The sequence below is a fragment of the Empidonax traillii genome, unplaced genomic scaffold (assembly GCF_003031625.1).
Source record: "Empidonax traillii isolate 1590-97213 ecotype Southwest subspecies unplaced genomic scaffold, ASM303162v1 scaffold1276:size275569, whole genome shotgun sequence".
Taxonomy (NCBI): Eukaryota; Metazoa; Chordata; class Aves; order Passeriformes; family Tyrannidae; genus Empidonax; species Empidonax traillii.
In genome coordinates, this window is record NW_020956469.1 from 102043 (window position 1) to 124168 (window position 22126).

Here is a 22126-nt window from a genome sequence, read left to right on the forward strand (position 1 = left end):
TGCTGCCCCCAGTCCTCCTGTGTGACCCTGCACAAGGCACGGGAAGGTGAAGTGTGGTTGTCACTCCTCACTTGGAAGGGACCTTAAAGTCCATCTTGTTCCACCCTTTGGACACCTTCCCCCATCCCAGGTTGGTCCAAGCCCCGTCCAACCTGGCCTTGGACACTTCCAGGGATGGGACAGCCACAGTTGCTCTGGGCAACCTGTGCCAGGGCCTCCCCACCCTCAGAGTCAAGAAGTTCTTCCCAGCTTCTAATCTAAATCTCTCCTCTTAAAATTTAAAACCTCCCCCTTGTCTTATCAGCATGTGCCTGTATAAGAAGTCTCTCTTCCTCTTTTTTCTCTTTAAGTACTGGAAGGTCACAATAAGGTTTCTCCAGAGCCTTCTCTTCTGCAGGTGGAACACCCTCAGCTCTCCCAGCCTGTCTCCATGGCAGAGGTGCTCCAGCCCTCAGAGCATCTCCACGGCCTCCTCTGGACTCACCCTAACAAGGCCACATCTCCCTTGTGCTGAGGATCCCAGACCTGGATGGAGTAATCCAGGTGGAGTCTCACAAGGACAGAGTAGAAAGGGGGGGAAACCTGGGGGCTGCTGAGCCCCTGCCACGGGGTTTATGTGCCTGGGAAGAAAAACAAAAAAACACAGGCAAAGAACAGGCAGCTGCCACAGCTCCACAGGCAGGGCTGAGGCACGTTGGCTGTCCCGGACCAGATCCGTGCCAAGCCCAGCGCCAGCTGGGAGGCAGCTGCAGGTGCAGGACAGCCCATGCCCAGCCCCAGGGTGGCTGCCCGGCCCCAGAGAGGGCCCTGCGACCCGCGGGGAGGGCTGGCTGCCAGGCAGACAAGCAATTAGCTCCAGTTCTCAGAAGTGCTCTTTTAGACCCTGACTTTTCTCCTCTTGCCCAGAGACAAAGTAATTGTGTCTCTCAGCGGGGCTGAACAGCTCTTGGCAGGGAGCACTGCCCCAGGCACTGCAGAGGCGGGGGAGCCAGTGGCTGGGAGAGGTCAGGGCTTATCCTGAAGGGAGGGAGCAGGGCAGAACTGAGTGGAGAGGGACCAAGGGCCACAGGAATCCTGGGCAGTTGCAGGACAGAGAGGGAGAAGGATCTCGCAGAGGTACAAGGCTTGCTCCAAAAAGCTCTGCTGAGCAGAGCTGAGGAGGAACAACATGTTTTTCTCTGGGTTAGGACTGAGCTTGAGCCCACAACCCCCAGGCAACTCAACCGTGCAGCTGCTGAGCCAAGGGCTTCACCGCTGTCCTGCAGAGCCACTCACACACTCTCCTCTGTCACACACCAGGAGTGGAGCTGTCCTGGAGCCAACACAGCACACAGCAGGGCTTACCTTGCTCCAGAGCCTCTGGCAGCGGGCAGCCACTGGCCCCTGGCGTGGCAGGCAGGGGCCTCTGCACTCGGGGCCGGTGAGAAGGGACCGCGATCTTCACCGGCCCCACGTACTCCACGTAGGTGCCAGGGAAGTCCCCCTTCTGCTTGGTCCGCTCGTTGACGCCCAGGATCCACCCGATCTGGTTGGGGGTCTGCTCATCCCCGTCTTTGAAGCCCAGGGACTGCAGGGCCCCCTTGCTGACGACCAGGATGTCCCCGGGCAGCAGGTCGATGTCCTCCTCGCGCTCCTTGCGGTAGGGGTAGAGCGCGCGGTACTGGAAGCCATCGGTGCTGCCCATCCTCTCTGCCGGGGTGGGAGGGGTGAGAAGGGCTCTGAACAGTCAGACAGCACGTTCCAGGCAGGAGAGGAGGGTCCTCAGAGGCAGCTCTCCCCCATCAGCACTCTGAATGTCTCTGCGGGAAGCAGCACCCCAGGAGCCTGGTCCGGGTGCCCTGGAGCACTTTAGGTGCAGCCCCTTTTCCTGAGCTTGAAACCACGATTCAGCCAAATTATGGAGCAAAGGGAGAAGGAGACAAACATAATCCAGCACTGGTGAGCGGGCATGCAGCAAGGAAACCCGAGGTCAGGGTCCGTTTCACCAAAAAAGAAGCAGATTTCTTGGAGTCTGGGGGGCTTCCAGCCCGGAACAGTGCGTGGTGCTACGTCCCCCTTCCCAGTGCCTGCAAAGAGAAGAAGACTTGTCACTGCACAGCCAGGCACCCCACACCCTCCTGATACGCCAACATTCAAACTAGGGGTTCACCTGAGAGAGGCAGGACTCGTTTCTCTCCTATCTACCAGTTGATGCTGAGCCCTGAATCCAACCAGGACATGCTAATCCCGATTTCCACTCCCAAAAGCAAGCGAGGAGCCGGTGGCTGCAGGCAGGAATGCCACCTCCTCCCTGCTACAGCCAAGCACCAGCTCTGCATCTTAAAGAGGTTCACTCCTGCTTCTTCAGCTTACCCTCCTCGAAGCACTTATGCAAACAAGGAGACAAGGAGTGAGACAAAACAGCCTTTATGCGGGATAACTTTCGCATACAGAAAAGGATGACCCTGCACCCACCAGCTGCAGGCCCTGAATAGGAGCAGAACAAACAGATTTAACCTTTCCTTGTAAAATCCATTAAATTTCACAGTTCACCTTTATATCTCGCCACGAAATCCCCCACAAAGGCATCTTCTGAAGGGAGCTGCCCACAAATGTAGGTTAACCAAGCTTTCAGCGAAAGGCTTTTGAGATGTGCTGCCATTCCCACAGAGGCAGCACTTCAAAGCTTTGCTCTGAGCTAAAAGTCAATTTTTGAACTTTTTCAAAAGCACCAACAGCATCAAGTGCGGGCATGGGTTCCTTTTGCAGGGATGGAGGCGAGAGGAGTTAAAATAATCTTTAGATGCCTTCAAGTCTGCTTAGAGCTCCTAACTGCCTTTCAGCTATTCAGAGAGAAGTTGAATACGCTGCCTGTCGTGCCCAGAAATCCACCAAAAAGAATAAACCTGGGTTATAACATGTTGTGGAAGAGATGTACGAGCTGGGGCATTCCCATCAGCCAGGCACGTCCTCTTTTCCCATCCCTTCCCGGCTGCACAGGCCAGTTTTCCACCTCCCCCAGGCAAATCCCAGCATTCCGGACCTACAAGGCACCAGGGCAGCCAGAAACCAGCCTTCCCAGGGACACCCTGGGCCCGCTGAAACGCTGCAGGTCCTGCTAACAGCTTGAAGCTGCTTTGGCCCAGAAACCACCAAACCCAGCTCAAAACTCTCGAGTCTCATCTGAAAACTATTAGAGAGCAGGAAGGCTCTTCTCAGGGCTGCGGGAGCCGGGGCAGAGAGGGAGGGGAGGAGGCAAAGGGAGCCAGGACACCCTTCCCAGCGGGGTCAGCGCACAACCAAGCACGGCACGAGGCCAAGGCTGCTCCGACCGCAGGTTGGACTCTGCCGAGAGGCACCAACGGTGGTGATCTGCAGGATTTCAAAATAACCCTTCTGGGCCAGCAGCACGTTACAGTTCATATCAGCCACAAAGCCCTTTTTCCCCTGCCGTGTGCGGTGTCACTCCGCACGTGCCAACACACCTGCACGTGCCACCAACCCATGCACGTGCTGTGCTGCCACAAAGTCTGAAGATCGGGGTAAGTCCCCTCTGAGAGGAGCCAGCTCCGCCTCTCCACAGCCAGGCTCTCCAGCCCGGCACCAGGCTGAGGGCTCCTTCCCTCGACAAGGACAAAAGGCACAAAAAGGCCATGGCACAGGAAACCTGCGCAGCAGCCAGAGCTTGCACCGCCTGCCTGAGCTCGGGCAGGAGTCCCAGCCAGGCTGTCTTTGCCATGAATGAACAGGCGCTGCCTGCGGGGAGGTGAGGCACTTGCGGCCAGAGGCGGGTGGGGAACAGGATTAAGCCTGATCCAGGTTGCTGGAGAGCTTCTCCAGAGCTCCAGGAGCAACGCCACGGCTGCAAGTTTCACGGAGGGCTCCTGGGGAGGTCCCTCGTTGTTCCTAGGGGAAGCGGCACATCCCAGCGCGGCTGCCGTGAGAGCTGCCACCACGCTGGGATTCAGCTGCAAGCAGGGCCTGCATTCCCCCAAGCCAACCAAGCCCCAGCCAGGAAAATATTACTTCATAATCCAGAGCATAAAGAGAGATTTATGGCCAGGCTTACTGGCTGCCCCTCCGAACGCTGCCTGTCGAGGAGTCGCAGCGCCGCGGGCACCGTCTGAGTGCCAAGGGCCTGAGTGGGAACGGCGCCGGCAGCTCCCGCTCCTCCCAGAGAGGACAGACCCCAAAAGGCACCCAGAGGCAGCAGAGCCCAAACCCAGCGGGGTCGATGCTCCCCTGCAGGCACCCCCTCAGCTCCCGCCCGCAGATCCCAGCCCCGACTCCCGGCGCCTCCGACGAGTCGGTGCAGCCGAAGAGGCTGGAAGGACAGAAATGCTCAGCCCTGGCAAACTCGTTCAGTAGCTTTTAAAAGCAGATCTGCGTGGAGGGGTGGGAAGAGGAGAGTGACTCGGGAGCACCGAGTGTCTCCAAAGAGCAGGTCCCGCAGCTTCTTCCAACCGACTCCTTCCCCAGCCTTGTTCCCTGGGGCGGGAAAGCAGAGGCAGCTCTGTGCCACCCTGTGGGTCACTGGGCACGTGAAACAATCCACAGGACTTAAAGCCAGGCCGGTCCTGGAGCGGTTTCACCTGCCTTCCCCACGCTCAGCCCACGTGGGCACCGAGCGCTCCGCGAGGAGCCCCCAACCCCGGGGAAATCCGAATCCACGTGGTTAATCCGGTACCAACCTCTCCAGGGGGAACAGTCGTCCTCTGCCCCGCCACGGACCCAGCGAGCGGCTTCCTTGGCCGAGCCAACAGCCGGGACAGCTCTGCACCCGGCCGAGTCTGCGCGTCTCCGCGGATCGGGAACGCGCTTCCCAAAGCCCTGGAACAACTCCGTGCAGGGAAGGCAGGGCCGAGAGGCCGGGACACGCACGAGCCTGTCGGCTGCAAGCACACCTCGGAGCAGGGGAGAGGGAGCAGCCTGCCAAAAGATTTCGCCCGGGCCCAGCTCCAGGTTTGCTCAGCTCTCGGAGAAGAACCTCATGTGTCTGTGCTGGCAAGCACTTGCTTAAAGGCTGCTCTGCAAATCCCATGCATCAGACAGCTAAATACCTTTGGTAAATCTATCTCAGCGCCCAGAAACAATCCCCTGATTCATTAACTGCTGTCAATACTTTCTTTGTTTAATGCATCGGTTTGAAACAAAAAACACATTACGAGCCTTTTTGTGTGTGCCCAGCGCATAAATAAAAGCATCTTAGCGTTTTAAATATGGTTCCTGTGCTTTTTCACCCAGTTCCAAACGCGGCTCAGAGTGCAGCTCGAGTTGAAGTGAGACTGAGCGCTGCCTTCCCTCCAGTGAGGGGAAAGAATGCCTAAAAATATTTAGAAGAAGAATATGCCTGCACCGATCTACGCAGCCCCAAAACCTCCCCAAGTTACATCAGATCCTCAGCGAGCAAAACAAACAGCAAATCAGGTTTTGAACTGCACGTTGCAGACAGTGAGAGCAAACTTTTCCTTCAATAAAAAGAGAAAACAGGACAATGCCAAGATAAAAATGGACACTCCTGCTGTCGTGACATCTGCTACTGCATCACATCCCCCTGATTTACATAGCCAGGGCAGCTCCTGCCCATGGCCACGAGCTGCCCTTTCCCAGGGACACAGCATTTTCTGCTCACGCTTGAGTTTCATTAAGCATTTTGCTTTGTTCACCAAAGCCCAAGGATGCGAAGGAATATCTGGAACATTTCAGGGAAAAGGTCAGTGTCATGGTTAGCAGGGATCTGAGGAGCTGGATAAATCCCTGCCTTGGCATGACTGATACCTTTCTCGCTTTTGGGAGATGCCTGGAGGTCCCAGTGAGCTCCTCAAAGGCTGGAGCACCTCAGGTATTGTGCACAACTACTCCAAAACTTCTCATACTGTTCAGAGGCTTCTAACATCCAACTTTTTTGCTTCAGCTGAACCTCATCCTCTCTTAACCTCCTCAGAAACTTTCTCCTCCTCCATTCAAGAGCTTTTTATTTGGCCAGAGACTTCTACATGCCAGCAGCGAGCAAAGAAGGACCCAGTGCCCTAAACCAGCTCCACCACCTCGCTCCAGGCTGGCCTTTTCCCCATCTCCCAAGCAGCAAGAACACACTTAATTCCATTTTCGGAGCACTCATGGAGCTGGGTTTAGGGATATATAAACCCAGGAGCTGTATTTTGGCTCCTTCCCTCAAAAATTACAGTTCTAAAAAAAAACCTGAGTACATGAAAAAAAAAAAAAAAATCCAACTGTTCTCTCTCTAACTTATCTGCTTAAAATCACATTCCCCGGGGTATTTGGAATTTATATGATTTATTAGCAGCCCTGCACAGCTCAGCAATCACATGAAGTAACCAAGAGGCAAGAGGCACCCACATTAGCAGACCAGCACTATTTGGGTGTCGGCGAGAGAGCTGAGACCTTTCAGCTTGAGAAACCCACCGTCCCCTTCCTCTGTTTGCTTTTTATCTTCCATTACTCAGCCGCTCCAGCTCCGAGCCCCAGCTCCAGAGGATTCCCAGAGGAATTAAAAAGAGCCCTCAACATTATAAATACTCTTTTTTTTTTTTCATTGTAAACACACCCCGGCACCCGGCGCTCTGACACGGCTCCAAACTGGCTCCGAACAAACCGCTCTGCTCCTCGCCACATTCCAGATGAATTTCCAGCGCTCTCCCTTCCAAACCCAGAGCTTTTGTCCGGCGAGACCCCAACTGCGGGCAGGAAAGGATTTTCCTGTGTGCCTAAACCCTCGTTGCACCGAGTCAAAAGCAGAGGGTTTTGGGGCAGCGGCCCAAGTTCGGGAGGAATGAATCGGTGCCACGAACCGCAGGGGCAAATGGAAGCACGATCTGCCCACGTCAAAGGGAGTCACCAAAGAAACCAAACCATGCCTTGGACTTTCCCACATGGTGGATGACTAGAGCAGAGGCCAATCCAGCCTCGGGGACACACCAGCCCTTGGCAGGGCGGGGGAATGGCCAGGAAAGCAGTGATTTAGGCTATATTTACTCAGCTGTCTCCATTCCCTGCTCTCACAGAGAAAGTCACAGGGCCAGTTCCCCAGTGGCTCCGAGAGCTGCTTGGGAAATCAAAGCTGCACATTAATGGGAGGAGAGGCAGCCGTGGCTCCACCAAAAGGCAACGCTGGGGCCGCTCCAGCTCCTGCAGATCCCATTTTAGATAGTTTTCAACCCTGGTTTTATTCCCCATTGAGCACAGATCCCCCTTGGGAGGTGCTGGAATCATCCTCCTCGTGGGGCTGAGAAACACCGACAGAGGGAGAAGAAATGGTGTGACCAACCTCCCTGGGGACAGTGGGATGGCTCATCCCAGAGCCAGGGTTTGGGGGCAACCGTGTCTAGAGAGAGCAAAGCCTCCCCCAAGGCTGAACTCTGGCACATCCAGCCAGGCAGGGGCACCAGCTCTAGCCCGGGGTCTGCTGGTGCTGTGGGGCAGGGAGAGAACAGGCTGACCCCCACAGGCTGCCCCCCACAGATCTCTGGCTCTGCCACCCCGAAAGGGTGCCTAGGACCCCCAGAAAGGGGGGAAATGTACTCTGCTGAGGCGGATCCCTAAACTGGCACCACTGCGGGGGGAATGGTACAGGCGAACCCGTGATGGCACTGCTGGGATGGAGACAGCACGGGGAAATTGGGGGGGAGGGGGGAACAGCCCCTTCACGAGGAGGGGAAAAGGACAGCCTGGAGGGGGGATCAGTGGGGGCACAGCCCCTGCATGGGGAGGGGGTAGGGACAGCCTGGGGGGGGGGATCAGTGGGGGCACAGCCCCGGAGTGGGCAGGGGGCAGGGACAGCCTAGGGGGGGATCAGTGGGGGCACAGCCCCAGAGTGGGCAGGGGGCAGGGACAAGCTCAGGGGTGTCCCTGCCCTGGCAGCGGGACACGGCGCGCTGGCACCTCCCGCATGTCCGGGCACATCCCCGAGGCCGCGCCAGCACGGACAGAGCCCCGGCCCGGGGCCCACCCCGGGGGTCCCCGCCAGGCCCCGGGGGCGCCTCACGTTGAGGGGGGGGCCAGACGCCGTCCCTGGCTCCGATTCCGGCCCCTCAGCCCGATCTCCACTGCCCCGATCCCCCGGTCCCGGCCCCGTTCCCACCTCTCCGCCGGCCCCATCCGCCGCCGCCCGGTTCCAGCCCCGCTCTGCCGCCTCCGGCCCGGCCCAGCCTGGGACAGGCCCGAGCGCCGCCGGAACGGCCCGAACCCTCCCCGGAAACAGCCGAGCGAGAACGGAACGGCCCGAACACGCCCCGGAAACAGCCGAGCGAGGACGGAACGGTCCGAAGGGGAGGCCCCGCCCCCTTCCGCCGCTCGCCCGCCGTCGGGGCCCCTCCCCGCGCACGCGCAGTTCCGGAAAGAGCCGAAGGGGCCCGAAGGGAGTGCGCGGCGGCGCCCCCTGGCGGCGGAACGGGACAGCGGGGAGGGCACCGCGCCAGGATAGAACGGGGATAGTACCGGGATAAAACCGGGATAGCACCAGGATAGAAGCGAGATAACACCGGGATAGCACCGGAATAAAACCAGGCACTGGGATAGAACCTGGATTGTACTGGGATAGCACTGGTATAGCACCAGGATTATACTGGGATCGGACCAGAATGGCAGAGGGATAGCATCAGGATTGTACTGGGATAGCACCGGGATTACACCAGGACTGGACTGGGATACCACCGGGATAGCACTGGAATTGCACCGGGATGGCACCGGGCATGGGGCAAAGCCCCGGGCACTGCTCATGAGGCACGGCACCGGGACTGTGCCCGGGCACTGCGATTACTCTGGGAATGGGGCACAGCGCAAAGCACCGGGACTGCTCTGGGCACCGAGCATGGGATACGGGCACGGGCGTGGGGCACCGGGCACGGCACCGGGCACAGACCTGGGGACAGGGCTTGGCGCCAAGCACGGGGCACCGCACCGCGCGTGGGTCACCCGTCCACCCCTTGCCACCACCCCCTGGAACGGGCACTCCCTGCCCAGCCACGCTCCAGGGCCAGCACTGCCCATCCCACCCCCGGCTCTCCACACCACACTCAGCGCCAGGGACGATTTTAATCCAACATAAAACTTGCCGAAGGTACGAACAGAGCCGGGCGCTGGGCAGGAAGACACCAGTTCCCCTTGGCTTTTGAGACATTTTCCATCAAAAATTCCTTTCGGTGCACAGCCAACCCCCCCCCCGCCCCGCTTCCCGTTGGCAGGGGGTGCCCGGTTTGTCCCCCAAAACCCCGCTGCCTTCCCGAGACCTTCACACAGACAGTGGAGGAAAGAAGCAAAGGAAACACGGAGCAGCTCTGGCGGCTCGTTTTTTGGGGAGGGTTTAACGGCACCAGTTTAACGGGAGAAGCGGGATGGGGAGCCTGGTACAAACCACACGTGCACAAAATAACCCCAACACACAGCCCAAAAACCCACCAGGGCCACGGTGGTGCCTGGTGGGGGGGAAAGCCAGAACATGCATTAACAAACGGGAACGTTTATACCCTAGAAAATGGTAGAAATAGGGGGGGAAATGCTGGGCTGAGCTGTAGTTTGTTGAATAGAACAACAAAGGGGAGGGGGAACAAGGGGGTAAAATTCCCAAATTGCAGGTGCTCACTGGGTTAGGGTGGATTTGTTTTAAAAAACAAGGAGAAGTTGGGATTTTATGGGTGTCTATGCACTGACCGACCAACACCACAGGATTTGGGGGCAGAGAAAGAGCAAAATCTGACCCTAAAAATCCCCTTAATATTCACATCCAGTTGCTGACCCTGTGGCAATGTCTCTCTTTTTCTCCCCCTGGAAGGGCCCATGAAGCCTGGTGGCTCCAAAAGGCTCCAATAAAATAATCAAACCCTTTACATCCACTGTGCACTTATAAAATGACCCATATGTCCATCATCTTCTGATCCATATGCAAATAAAATCCCCCCTCTGCATCCCAGCCTGGAGCACCAGCATTTGGGGGATGTTGCTGTAGGCTTGGGGTTTTGTTTTAATTTTAAATGTTAGAATTTGTGTTTCTTAGGACATCTGGGGTGTTTCCAGCTAAAACTGAAGTTAGAAAGTAGGGAAAAGCGAGTGGGGTCTTTGCAATGTTAGAAAACAGTGTGCCATCCATCTGGAAGCTGGGAGACACACGGAAAAGGCTGGGACTCCCAGAGCTGGGTTGGACCCTGTGACGGCCCTGCACTGCCCGTTTAGCTTATAAAAAGTAATAAATTAATTAAGGAATATTTGCATCGAGTCCTTTCTGTACACAGAGGGTGGGGCCGCCGCCGGGAAAAGCTCCTGCATCTCTATAAAAATATGAGCATCTCTCGGGGAGTACAAAAAGCCTTCACAGGGGGGAGAAAGGGCCCAGCCAGCGCCAACGTCCAGAGCGGCTCCAGGGACGTTTCTCTCATGGATATGCTGTGTGGGACGGAGTTTTCGGGGACGTGGTTGGGGTGCCCCAGGGAGCCCGAACCACCCCTGGTGCCAGCGTGGGGCTCATGAGTGCTTGGCCCCGCTCCACGTGCCACGCCGGGGCGCGGGGAGATGAGCCCCCGGCAGCTCCTGGCCCCGTGCCGGCGCTTCCCGGTGGCCCATTGATCCCTCCCCAGAGTTCCGGCGCTGCTGGGAGCCACGGTCCCGGTGCTCGCACCCGTTCCACCACGGCAGGGGGATGCTGCCGTCCGGCTGCCGGGCGCTGCCGATGGGGTAGGAGCCCTGGCATTCCCACTCGGGCACCGCCGGCTCCTGCTCGTCGCTCTCGGAGCCCTGCACCGCGATCTGGGGCACGGGGCTGGGCTTCAGCCTCGGCTGCGGCTCCGCGCCCTGCGGGGTCGTGCCCGGCCCATCTTCGCTCTTCCCGCCGTCTTCGCCTCCCGGCACCGTCTCCTGCTCGTCAAAACTCACTTCTTGGACCGCCTCTTGCTTCTTGAAGGAGTCCCTGCGCTCGGAGAGGTTCAGGCGCCGCATGACCACCATCTCCTGGTCCCGGTCGTGCCTCTCCCCGAGCCGGGAGCTGGCGGGGTGGTAACCGTGCTCCCCTGGGTAGGGCAGCGCTTCTCCCTCCCCGATGGCCTCCGCGTCCATCGGGGACATCTCCAGCCCCAGCTTGCGGCCGCCGCAGCTTTTCTTCTCGGCCAGGATGGTGACGATCTTCTCGGCCGACTGGACGCGCTTGAGGAGGGGGGAGCGGGGGCAGTCGGCGCTGCGGGGCCGGGAGCTCTGCCGGACGATGGTGGGGGGCGACAGGGTCTTGCCCTGGAAGGAGTGGGGGGTTTTGGGGAACCCGGGGAGCGGAGAGGGGGAGCGCTGGGGGGAAGGCGGGCGCTGGGAGGAGGAAGGGGTGCAGGCGAGGGGCGAGGGGGGGATGCTGCTGGTGGATTTGCGGCGCCCCACTTTGTAGCGCTGCCCGCCCAGTTTGGGGGCCAGCCCGTGCAGGGAGCTGGGGCGCACGTGGCCGGCGGGCGACGTTGGGGTGCTGGAGGAGGGAGAGGTGCTCTGCGGGGACACGGCATCTGCCACACAAAGAGAAACAACGGGTGGCTGTAGGGACGGAGGGAGGGACGCGCGGCATCCCCTGAGGGACACGCGGCATCCCGCCCTGCCCCTCGCCACGAACCTCCCCCCCCTTGCCACGGTCGGGGTACCTGAGGGCAGGTCGGGAGCAGGGCTCCGGCAGGGTGTGGTGGGACCTGGGGACAGGCTGTGCGTGGGGGACTCCGGGAGGCTCTCGCTGGAGGACAGAGAGTGGTGGAGGCCGGAGGAGAAGCTGCGGCTGGTGTGCAGGACCGACGACTGCTTGGAGATCTTCTTGAAGAGGGATTTTCTCCTGCTGCAAGGGACAAGAATAATTCTCCTTAAAGCTGGCGGCTCCAAGTCTGCCGACCTGGTACCACCAGCAGGACCAGAACCTGTGGACACCCGAGTGTGGCAGATCCAGAGCATCCAACCCAGAGCTGGCAGGACCAGATCCCACTGGACACCTCAGAATGGCATGTCCAGAGCATCCCCCTGGTATGGCACACACCAGGTCAAATTCTTCATCCACTTTATCCCACCCCAGCTCTACCCACCTGTCCTGGCCATCCCTTTTCCTGCTCTTCTTACTCCTCCTCGCCATCCTCGTCTTGGAGCTGTTTTTCCTGGCAGGGCCGATTTTGATGGAGGTGTTCTCCAGGGCCGTGGTGCGCAGGGCCACTTTATTCCCGCTCTGAGGGGTGGAAAACAAATCACTGTAGGAGCAGATCCAAACCCGCTCCTGCCACCAGATCCAGCTGGCAGAGGTGACGCCAGGGAGCTGCTGAATTGATATCCCCGGTTCCCGGAGAGCAGAGCAGAGCAGCTCTGGACACTCACCTTGAGCAGCAGCTCCACGACATCCCGGTGAACCAGGCCCAGCACGGACTCTCCGTTCACGTGTGTGATGAGATCGCCCGCCCTCAGCCCTGCCTCCTGCGCGGGGCTCCCCTCTTCCACGCTCTGCCAGCAGAAGATCGGGATTTCATTCGGAAGCAAGTTCCCTCCTGGGGTTTTCCCAGTGGGAGATGCCCCGCCTGGCAGCGCCAGTGCCTCCCCACACGTACCCAGACCATGTGGTGCACGGTGTAGACGTCGCTGTCGCCCATGTAGACGCGGATGGCCCGCAGGGTGAAGCCGTACTTCTTCCCCGAGCTGTGGATGATGATGGGCGGCCGCAGGCTGGCGATGGCGAGGGATGAGTCCCGGCTCGGGGAGGAGTCACGGGAAGAGGGGTTGGATGAGAGGGAGTGAGGGGAGATGGGGCTCATCAAGGCGCCACCACCGAAGTCATCTGCAAGCGGGAGAAGCCGGCTCAGCCCGGGAAAACCACGCAACAGCCACTGACCAGGATAAACCAGGGAGCACACGGACCTGACGTGATGATGAGGGACAGGGCTGAGACGGAGGCGGATTTGGGGACACGGCTGCCCAGCGAGGCCCTTTGCCTCTCCGGCACATCCTTCTGGGTGCTCAGCCGACGGCCCCCGCTGGGCTCCAGGCTCCGCGGAGTCGAGTTTTTGGTGCCGGTGCTGTTGCTCCGGAGGCGGATGCGGTTGAGGTTGGCAAGATCAGCTGCACAGAGGGGAGGAGGGAGAGTTTGGGGATGTGGAAAAGCCACCCCGTGCCACGCAGAACCCCGGGTGGCCCTGGAGCACCCCACGCCTACGCACCGGATAACGCCGACTGCTTCACCGCACCACCGGGGCCCACCTCGGGATCTCCCACCACAAACTTGGGTCTCTCCGGCTTGGTGGACGCCACATAGGGGCTCTCATCCTCCGAGGAGAAGGCAAACTTGGGCATAGTGTCCAGGCTGAGGGTGCTGGGCAGCACGGTGGGGCTGCGGCTCCGCTCGTGCCGGGAGGTGTACGGCGTGGAGCTGCAGGACGTCCACGAGCGGAGCCTGCGTGGCAAGAGCGGGGAGGGCTTAGGACTACCAATGATGGGTGGAGAGGGATGGCACCAGGATCCTCAGCACCCCAGGACACTTCCCAGTGACCCCTCTGCCCGCCCTCAGTCCCAGCACAAAGCCCTGGCAGCAGCACAAACCCCCAAGCGTCAGCACAAATCCTTGGTGCCAGCACAAAGCCCTCAGTGTTGGCACAAACCCTTGGCACCAGGAGAAGCCTGCACCACCCCACACCATCCCCCCCACCTCACCACGCACCGGGGCTCAGTGCCTGCTGGCCTGCTCTTGTCCTCGTCTCCCGAGTGCCTGTCCCATCGCTCCTCCTTCTCATCGCTGTGACTCCGGTCGGAGGACGAGAGGCTGAGGTTGGAGTTGACCGCCAGGAATTCCGAGCTGCTGTACACCTGAGGAGGAGAGGAGCTGTCAGCAAGGAGCAGAAATCTGGGAATCCCGACGATCCAGGGTCAGCCAAAACACTGATGCTCAGCACAGTCGCCACTGGCTGCAGCGCCAAAGCGTTTTGGATGAGGGAGGGTGGACTGGAGCACCTTGCTGAAGCGGTGGGAGCAGGAGGAGAACTGCCCGATCTCCACCGATGACTCCTCGTCGTTGGTTTCCTCATCTTCCGAATCCAGGTGGTGATACCTCTCGGAACGAGCTGGAAGCAGGAGCCAGAGTGGGCAGGGCTGTCACCCTGCCTGCAACACCTACACATCCTGCCAGGTGGGACCTACCCCCGTGGGGTGACAGCCCAAGCCCAGTCCCAAATCCCAGGGGAGTTTTGGGGGGAGAAGGTTGGTAAGGGTGGGCAGCCTGGAAAGAGGATTCCATCTGTTCTGTGGCTTTGGTTGTAAGGGGACCAGTTTCACCCAGGAGAGTCTCATCTCCCATGGGAGCATCCCAAGTGCAGCTGGAATAATGGATTGGCAGAGGGGGGAAGGGGATGGGTTTGGCCTCACTGTCAAAGTAGCTGGTGTCGTCCTCTGACTCCAGCTGGGGAATGAACTCAGCCTTCTGCCGCAGCAGCCCATTCCAGTCCAGGTGGAGGAAGAAGGAGTGATGCTTCACCTCGTGTGCACCTCCTGCCAGGCAGAGAAACCCACATCAGGGGGACAGGGCAGGAATCCGGGATGCTCCCACTCCCATTCCAAGTGGCACAGCCTCTCCTCCACGCAGAGCAAATGGCTTAAGAAGGGTGGACTGGAGCTCTGTGCAGCCCTCCTGAGGTGAACCCTGAGCAGGAGAGCTCCTCTGAGCACCCTCAACGTGGCAGGACACACTTTGGATTCAGCATCACCCAAGATTAATCAGAACTGGGGGGCCAGGTCACCCTCCTTAGTGCTACATGGGGGGGCTGCCACACGTACCAGTGCCCAAGCGTTCAAGGGGACACTGTCTCAGCAACCGTGTGATCAGGTCCTGGGCATCTGCAGGAAGAGCCTCGTCCCCTTCTGGCCACATAATTTCATCTGCGAGGAAAAACGAGAAGGAGTTTGGAGGGGCTGGAAGGGTTTGGACACTCCTGGGCAACAGGAAAGTCCCCCAGGAACCACGGCAGGTAAAGCGTCCTCCCAAAGTGGGAAATCAGAACTTGAGGAACCCCCTCATGGTTCCCACAAGTACGTCACGAAGGAATGAAGCCCCCCACGTGTTAAGGACAAGCCACAGCTGCTGGAAAGGGCAAACCAAGGGGCAAACTTGCCACTGAGACTCACCACTGATAACCTGGCCGAAGAGCTCCTCGGGGGTGTCTCCGAAGAAGGGCACGCAGCCCACCAGGAACTCGTAGAGGATGATGCCCATGGCCCACCAATCCACGGGCTTCCCGTAGCCCTGGATGAGGATGACTTCGGGGGCAATGTACTCCGGGGTGCCGCACACCTGCGTGGGGAGCAGTGCCTGACACCCCTGCACTGGCCTTTGCAAGGAGTCTCGAGGCCGCCCCGGTGATGGCAGGTCAGCCAAGGGGAGGAGGAGCTCGTACCTGCTTGTCCATGAACTCCCGAGTGTCCTTCTCCATGTGTCCCTCGTAGAGGTTCGTGGTCATGTTCATCAGGCCAATCTTTGACAGACCGAAGTCTGTCAGCTTTATGTGGCCCATGGAGGTGATGAGCAAACTGCAGGAGGAGACAGACACCCCACAACGCTGCTGTTTGCTTCTGGGGAGACCCAGGGATGACCAGCTGCACCAGAACCAGGACTTTGGGCACCAAAATCCATCACCTCATTCTGCCCTATCCTCTAGGCTTTCCCTTGCCCACCCAAACCCGACCCCACCCTTGCTCAGACCTGGCCCATGTCCTCACTTGTCAGGTTTGAGGTCCCGGTGGACGATGCCGTAGTTGTGCAGATACTCCAGCGCAAGGACGGTCTCGGCGAAGTACATCTTGGCCATGTCGACAGGCAGCGGGCCCATGTTCTTCAGCAACGTGGCACAATCCCCCCCTGTGGGCACACGGGGGGCTCAGAGAAGGCAGGAAGGTCGGCAGGCCCAGCAGGCTCCCAGCCAGACCCTCACACCCCTCCTCAGAGCAACTGATCCCCAGGCATGGGGCACAAACGCTCTCCGAGGTGCCACCACCCTCATCAGGGTCACAAAAGCATCTCCTGGTGCTTCCCTCTGCTCCCTGCAGCAAAGCAGGGCAAGAGGTGCCCAGGTGGTGTCCTCCACGCTCAGACACTGATATCCTCCCCTCCTCACTGCACCGCTCTCACCTTCCACGTACTCCATCACCATGCAGAGGTGTCGCTTCGTCTCGAAGGAGCAGAACATGCTGACCACGAAGGGGTTCTCTGCAAAGGTGAGGATGTCCCTCTCCACGAACACCTGCTGGATCTGGTTCCTCAGGATAAGGTTCTGCTTGTTGATCTTCTTCAAGGCGAAGCGCTGCCGCGTCTCCCTGTGCCTCACCAGGTACACAGCCCTGGAGAGAGCAAAACACCTGCACCTCAAAGGCCATCCTCCAACCACCAGGACTGATCACACAGACCACAGGGCTCGGACAGGGAGGACTTTGGAGTGGTTTATGGGCGGAGACAAGTGATAGGAACTTCCCAGCTCACCCATAAGCCCCGTTGCTGATCAGCTTGATGGTCTCAAAGTCCCCCTCGCAGGGTTTCCTCCGTGGAACAGTGACTGAAGGCTGGCTCTGGAGAAGACATAGAAGGTTTTTAATGTTTCCCAGTGCTCTGGAGCTGTGATTGCAGGCAGGAATTCACCCAGCACCACCATGTATCACCTCCAAGTGTTTCTTGCTGCCAGAGCCCTCTCCAGCCACAAACCCCAAACCAGATCAAGAGCTCTGTCCACCCAAGAAGCCAGATGAGGGACTGTGAGATATTACCCTTGAATCCATCAGTCACCCTTGGGGACCACCCAAATTAACATCTCCCAATCTAGGCCAGCAGAGGAGCTGCTGCAAGGAGCTCTGATGTGGGGTGAGGCAGAAGGGAGCTGAAGGCACAGGTGGGGATACAGATGTTGGACCGTGCTCACCTCACAGGCGTCATCGTTCTCTGGAGTGATGGTGTTCCCGCTGTCAAAGTGATCCAGCTGGCCCATTTCTGCAGGTGACAGGGATGAGTCTCATTTTCTTCATGCTCGAGACCCCCACCAAAATTACCCCCTCCCCAGCCGCTCCCCCTCCAAACTCAGAGATCCTGCAGGGATTTAGCCACATGCTCTGCCCGACCCATGGTATGGAGAAATCCAGGTCATGACGTTAAGAGGTTCAACACGAGGTTAAACATTTATATAATTCTTTTTTTTTTTTTTTTTTTGATAGTCATTCCTGCATTCTCCAGGGATTATGGTTTCCCCCCCCCCAGGGCCATGGATTAAGTGTTTTTGAGCTTAATCTGCTTTGCTGAACGTGTTGGAAGCAATAATAAGGGATGTGGGGCTGGCCAGGAGGAGTTGGACATCATCCTGGTCCTGCTGTGACCCCCCTGCCATGACACCAGCTCAGCCTTCCAGGTCCCGCTGCCACCTCCCAGTGCCCGTTCAGTGGTCAAACTGGGAGGCTGCAGCTCACTGCAGACGCCAGGGCCACCAACCCAAGTGTTTCCCTACCCTCCAGTGGATCCTTGACGAGCCCCAGTTGGCTAATGATGTATCGGGGAATATCAGTCTTTATTCCCTGGCCGACTTTGGCGTGTCCTTCTGCGGCTTCCAGGAGGTGGTAAAACTCCTCTGGGTCAAACTCCTGCATGGGGAAAACCAAGCACAGCTGAGGAGGGAGATTGTGCAGGGTTCAAACTTTTCTCTAGGCCTTGCAGGCGACACCTGTAATTGGGGATAGACCCTGGATGTGTCGTTCCCCCTGGATGCATCGTTCCCCACGTCAAGAGTGATGGAAAAACAATGTAGCTCTGTGAGTTGGAGGGAAAACAAAGGAGAGCACATCAACAGCACACTGCATCATGACCCCCCTTCATCCAGCTGCAGGAACCACAGCACAAAGGCGAGTGCTTTAGAAATTCAGCACCATCAGCCAAAAAACAACCAAACCTGAAAACCACAGAATGAGGAGGAGACCTTAAAGCCTTCCACTAGAACAGGTTGCTCCAAGCCCCGTCCAACCTGGCCTTGGACCCTTCCAGGGATGGGGCACCCTGGAGGCTTTGCCTCCTCTCCAGACCATGAAAGACAAGACTCCTTCATGTCTCACCAGGCACTCCAGCAGTCGAGCAGGGCGGGAGATGATGAGCAGCAGCTTCCTCACCAGCTGGTCGATGAACTTCACCTCCTCGCTCTCCGAACGCTCCTGAGCCTGCCAGAGAGGGGACAGAAGCCAGGGGTGTATTGGTGGCCTCAGGAGGGGGGCACAAGGCAGGGAACCGCCCCGTACTCACGTCTCGCAGCATCTTCTCGAGTTTCTCCTGCAGCTCCATGAAGTAGCGGGAGGTGATGAGAGCTCCCTGGGACTTGGCCAGGCAGTCACGGGCCAACTCGATGATCTGGTGGTGGATGAAGCCCAGCACCCCATCTGCCAGGGGCAGAGTGCTGCTCGAGGAGAAGTTGGTGATGGTGTCCTGCAGACGCTCTTCCATCTGGGCTGTGGCCTGCAAGGAACGGATGGTGATGCCTGGGAACAAAGGTAGCCACGCCACGCCTGGCCAGCCAGGATCTCATCCTACCACCTCCTGCACTGGGTTTGGCCAGCCAGGATCTCATCCTACCACCTCCTGCACTGGGTTTGGCCAACTGGGATCTCATCCTACCACCTCCTGCACTAGGTTTGGCCAGCTGGGATCTCATTCCACCACCCCCTACCTTGGGTTTGGCCAGCTGGGATCTCATCCTACCACCTCCTGTATTTAGTTTGGCCAGCTGGGATCTCATCCTACCACCTCCTACCTTGGGTTTGGCCAGCTGGGATCTCATTCTACCACCTCCTACCTTGGGTTTGGCCAGCTGGGATCTCATTCTACCACCTCCTGCGTTGGGTTTGGCCAACCAGGATCTGATCCTGCTACCTCTCGTGTTGGTTTTGGCCAGCCAGGATCTCGTCCTACCACTTCCTGCAGCTCCAATACCCACAAGCACATCATGGCTTCACCTGGGACCCAGCTTCCAGCAGACTCCCCCAAAGTCTCCAGAGGCCTCTTCCTGCCTGTGTGATGAGGCAGACCCACAGGTCCCTGCACCCCCAACTCGTGTCTCCAGTGTTCTCAACAGCCCCCCAGTATCTACCCACACATTTCATACTCCAGCACAGAGGAGAAGTTGTTCTGGAGAACAATTGGCAGTTACCTTGGGGAACCTCTCCTTGTAGACATGGTTCATCATCACAACCTCATTATCAAACGTTCCACTCGTCCGTCCAGGGCTGCAGAGGGAGGAAACCAGTTGTGTTGTGAGGTTCAGGTCATTTCCATCTATGCAAATAGTTAATACTACCCCTGGAGACCAGTTTGTTCCCTCCTCCTAACTCTTGATTCCAGGTGGTTAAATCTCATCCCAGCAGAGCCATCAGCCTTGGGCCAGCACTTCCAGCACCATCCCTCCCACTGCACATGGATCTGGAATCCTTGGGATGTGGTCCATGGAAGGTCAACCTCCTGCAAACCCAGGTCTCCAAACACAAGCCACTTGAAAATCCAGAGCTGAAAGGCTGGATTTTTCCACTTGGTTTGGAAAAACAAGCTCATCCTTTCCTTCCCCTGGATCCCACGATTTCTTGCCATCCTTGCCCTTTTTCCAGCTCACCAGCAAAAAAAAACAACCCATCCAAACCCTGTGGTGGACACAGGAACCTTCATTAAATGTGGCTTTTCTCCTACCCTCACCTAACACTGCCACTCCCAACCCCTTCCTGGCGATCCCAGGATGCAAAGCAAGCAGCAGGAACTGCCAGCAACTCATTAACCACTATAAAATAATAAATGTGGGGATTAGAACCAGACCCAGGCCGCTCACTGCCAGCCCCAGCCCAACCCCAGCCCAGCCTTTGCTGTGCCAACCAAGAGCTGGCATGTCCTTGGTGAAAACCTCGCCACCTCCAAAACCCTGGCAGATAATTAATCTGATTTTAATGGAATTTCAGCTGGCAACCCACAGGACTGCAGCTCTGCCTCTGGTGCAAAGAAGGCCAGGGTGTTTTTTTTCACAGGGAAAAGAGGATTTAACTAAAACATCCCCTGCAAAAAGCACAGCATTCTGGTGCTGGACAAGTGGAAATGTGGGTGGTTCGTTTTACAAGCCTTGGAGAACCAGTGTGGAGCTCAGCAGGCCTGTAGGGTTAGGTCATACCAGGCTACAGCTTGATGCTCTCTCCAAATTGTCCTCTCTCCAGCCCACAAATGCCCATTCACCTGCACTCCCTGGGGTTTTTTTGCAGAGGCAAAGGCCAGCCCCAGCAAACAAAGGAGATGATTCCTGGTGCCCAGAAATGGAATTTTTAACCTTTTACCAGCAGGTCAGGACTGCAAGGACAGCCACCACTTGGGCTTGTGCTTGGTGGTCCCCTCCTCGCCACCAAAACCATTCAGACAACTGAGCAAGAGGCTGCGAACCAACTATTTTGGAACAAATCCCACTTTCTCCAGCTTCAGCCCCAGGAAACCTCCCCCTCGGGTGCTGTCTGCTGCCAGGAGAGCAATGCCATGTCCCAGCAGCCAAGAAGATGCTGAGAACCAGACCTTGATGCCCACAGAGATGCTGTAACCCCCAGGGATGCTGTAACGCCCTGGGGATGCTTTAACCCCAAGGATCAGGGAACAGTTTGGGTTGGAAGGGACCTTTAAAGCTCATCTAGTCCAATCCTGACATGGGCAGGGACACCTTCCACTAGACCAGGTTGCTGTACCTGAGGCTCCTGGATCGTGGGCGCAGGCAGGGCGAGTGCCGGCCCTCCTCGTCCGTGACGCTTTCCGAACTGCGGAAATGCTTAGAAAGGAAATGCAGCTCGTCGGGGGTGGGCTGGTACGGCAGCTGGTGCAGGCGCTCCTGGGAGGATGAAGATGACTGGGAAGAGAGAGGTGCAGGAGATCAGGGCACGGATCCGCGCTCGCCGGTGGGGGTTTGGGTTTGGAGAATGAGAAAGCTCACGAGGAAGTTATTCCTTGGAGCCTCTCAGAGGGCTGGAAATAACTGCTGAGCTGGAAATACTGCACGGTCTGTGCTCGGGAATGTGAAGTGTGGAGAAGGCAAGCTCAGGAAAGCCTGCACTGCCCAATCCCACCCCAATTCCCGCACTCCAATCTGGCTCCACTGAGCCCCATCCCCTGTACCTGCAGCATCACAGGCAGCTCCTCCCTGGCCATTCCCCTCCATGGTCAGGATGTGTCCAGTGCACCCTGGCCCTGTGACACCCAGGGATGCTGTAATCCCAGGAAAATTGTAATCCAAGGACACTGTAAATCCCAGGGATGCTGCAACCCCAGAGGGTACTTTAACTCCCAGGGATACTGTAACCCTAGGGACACTGTAACCTCAGGGATGCTGTAACTCTGGGGATGCTGTAAAGCCAAGGGATTCCATAATTCCCAGCCATGCTTTAACCCCCAGGGACACTGTGACCCCCAGGGATGCTGTGAGCCCTTAGCCAAGCTTTTTTTAAAGGTTCATTTGGGAAGCACGATGCAGTTAAAGCACAGGGTCCTCTAGGAACTGGGTGGCTGCCCAGGAACTGGCACCACAGGGCCCTCGGGAGGCATTTCACCAAAAATCAAGGGGTTTTGGGTTCTTATCATCTACTGCCTTGAGAAAGCAGATGTTACCGAGACCGTGGAGCTGGGGGTGTTGGTCCCATAGCCAGAGGAGGGTAACGAAGCCAGTGACCACCTTCTGCCATCAGCCCTGCGAGTGCAAACATGACAATCACATAACAGGGCAAAAACCAACACCTAAATGCACATCAATAACATCAGAGCAAAAAGATGGGAAGAGGATTCAGGTTTGAGCAATAAAGCCCTGAAGTCTCTCTTTCAGGATGAACTGAAATCAGGTGAAATAAGGGGTTTGCAGGTGAGGGGGGGCTGTTCTGCAGCCCTGGCACACCGGTGTGTGTGAGCACAGTGACAGTGAGCAGGGTCCCTGTGAAGGGACAGCGCCGGGGCTCACTCGAATCCACTTCAGATAGGTTAAAAAAAAAAAAAAACAAACCCAAAACCCTGGCAGCATTTGATTTTTAATTAGAGCAAAATTCAGCCCACTGGGAGTTTTCCTGATGAGAACCCGGGATTCCCAAAGATTCATCCTGAGACAAGAGGCGCCACAGAGCAGAGCCTGGTTATAAA

The 22126-nt window shown here is 57.8% G+C and overlaps 2 protein-coding genes and 1 long non-coding RNA gene across 4 annotated transcripts in view; all 3 read right to left on the reverse strand.

Annotated features, from left to right (window-relative positions):
* LOC114069500 (phosphatidylinositol 3-kinase regulatory subunit beta-like) overlaps positions 1-8181 on the reverse strand; it is an 18509-nt gene extending 10328 nt beyond the window's left edge. Inside the window, exons 1-2 of the mRNA XM_027906324.1 lie at positions 8081-8181; positions 1345-2066 (exon numbers count right to left, since the gene is read on the reverse strand). Coding sequence (XP_027762125.1) covers positions 1345-1684 — 340 coding nt within the window. The 5' untranslated portion in view covers positions 1685-2066; positions 8081-8181. The remainder of the gene's footprint in view (positions 1-1344; positions 2067-8080) is intronic.
* Positions 8182-9266: 1085 nt separating this feature from the next.
* MAST3 (microtubule associated serine/threonine kinase 3) overlaps positions 9267-22126 on the reverse strand; it is a 31628-nt gene continuing 18768 nt past the window's right edge. Inside the window, exons 6-28 of one of the 2 annotated variants that reach the window (XM_027906333.1) lie at positions 21608-21686; positions 20695-20852; positions 19140-19215; positions 18239-18448; positions 18055-18156; positions 17457-17589; positions 16881-16948; positions 16448-16533; positions 16100-16308; positions 15691-15829; positions 15369-15501; positions 15100-15265; positions 14752-14853; positions 14344-14466; positions 13933-14042; positions 13643-13788; positions 13146-13378; positions 12847-13047; positions 12540-12766; positions 12313-12435; positions 12030-12166; positions 11604-11785; positions 9267-11471 (exon numbers count right to left, since the gene is read on the reverse strand). In XM_027906333.1, the coding sequence (XP_027762134.1) occupies positions 10456-11471; positions 11604-11785; positions 12030-12166; positions 12313-12435; positions 12540-12766; positions 12847-13047; positions 13146-13378; positions 13643-13788; positions 13933-14042; positions 14344-14466; positions 14752-14853; positions 15100-15265; positions 15369-15501; positions 15691-15829; positions 16100-16308; positions 16448-16533; positions 16881-16948; positions 17457-17589; positions 18055-18156; positions 18239-18448; positions 19140-19215; positions 20695-20852; positions 21608-21686 (4159 nt within the window). In that variant the 3' untranslated portion in view covers positions 9267-10455. Of the gene's footprint in view, positions 11472-11603; positions 11789-12029; positions 12167-12312; positions 12436-12539; positions 12767-12846; positions 13048-13145; positions 13379-13642; positions 13789-13932; positions 14043-14343; positions 14467-14751; positions 14854-15099; positions 15266-15368; positions 15502-15690; positions 15830-16099; positions 16309-16447; positions 16534-16880; positions 16949-17456; positions 17590-18054; positions 18157-18238; positions 18449-19139; positions 19216-20694; positions 20853-21607; positions 21687-22126 lie in introns of both variants that reach the window. The other variant, XM_027906332.1, reaches the window with a different exon arrangement.
* Positions 21059-21421, reverse strand: LOC114069504. Its single transcript, XR_003573791.1, has 3 exons — positions 21408-21421; positions 21314-21335; positions 21059-21208 (listed from the first exon to the last, which is right to left on the reverse strand). It is a non-coding gene; the product is annotated as an uncharacterized LOC114069504 (long non-coding RNA).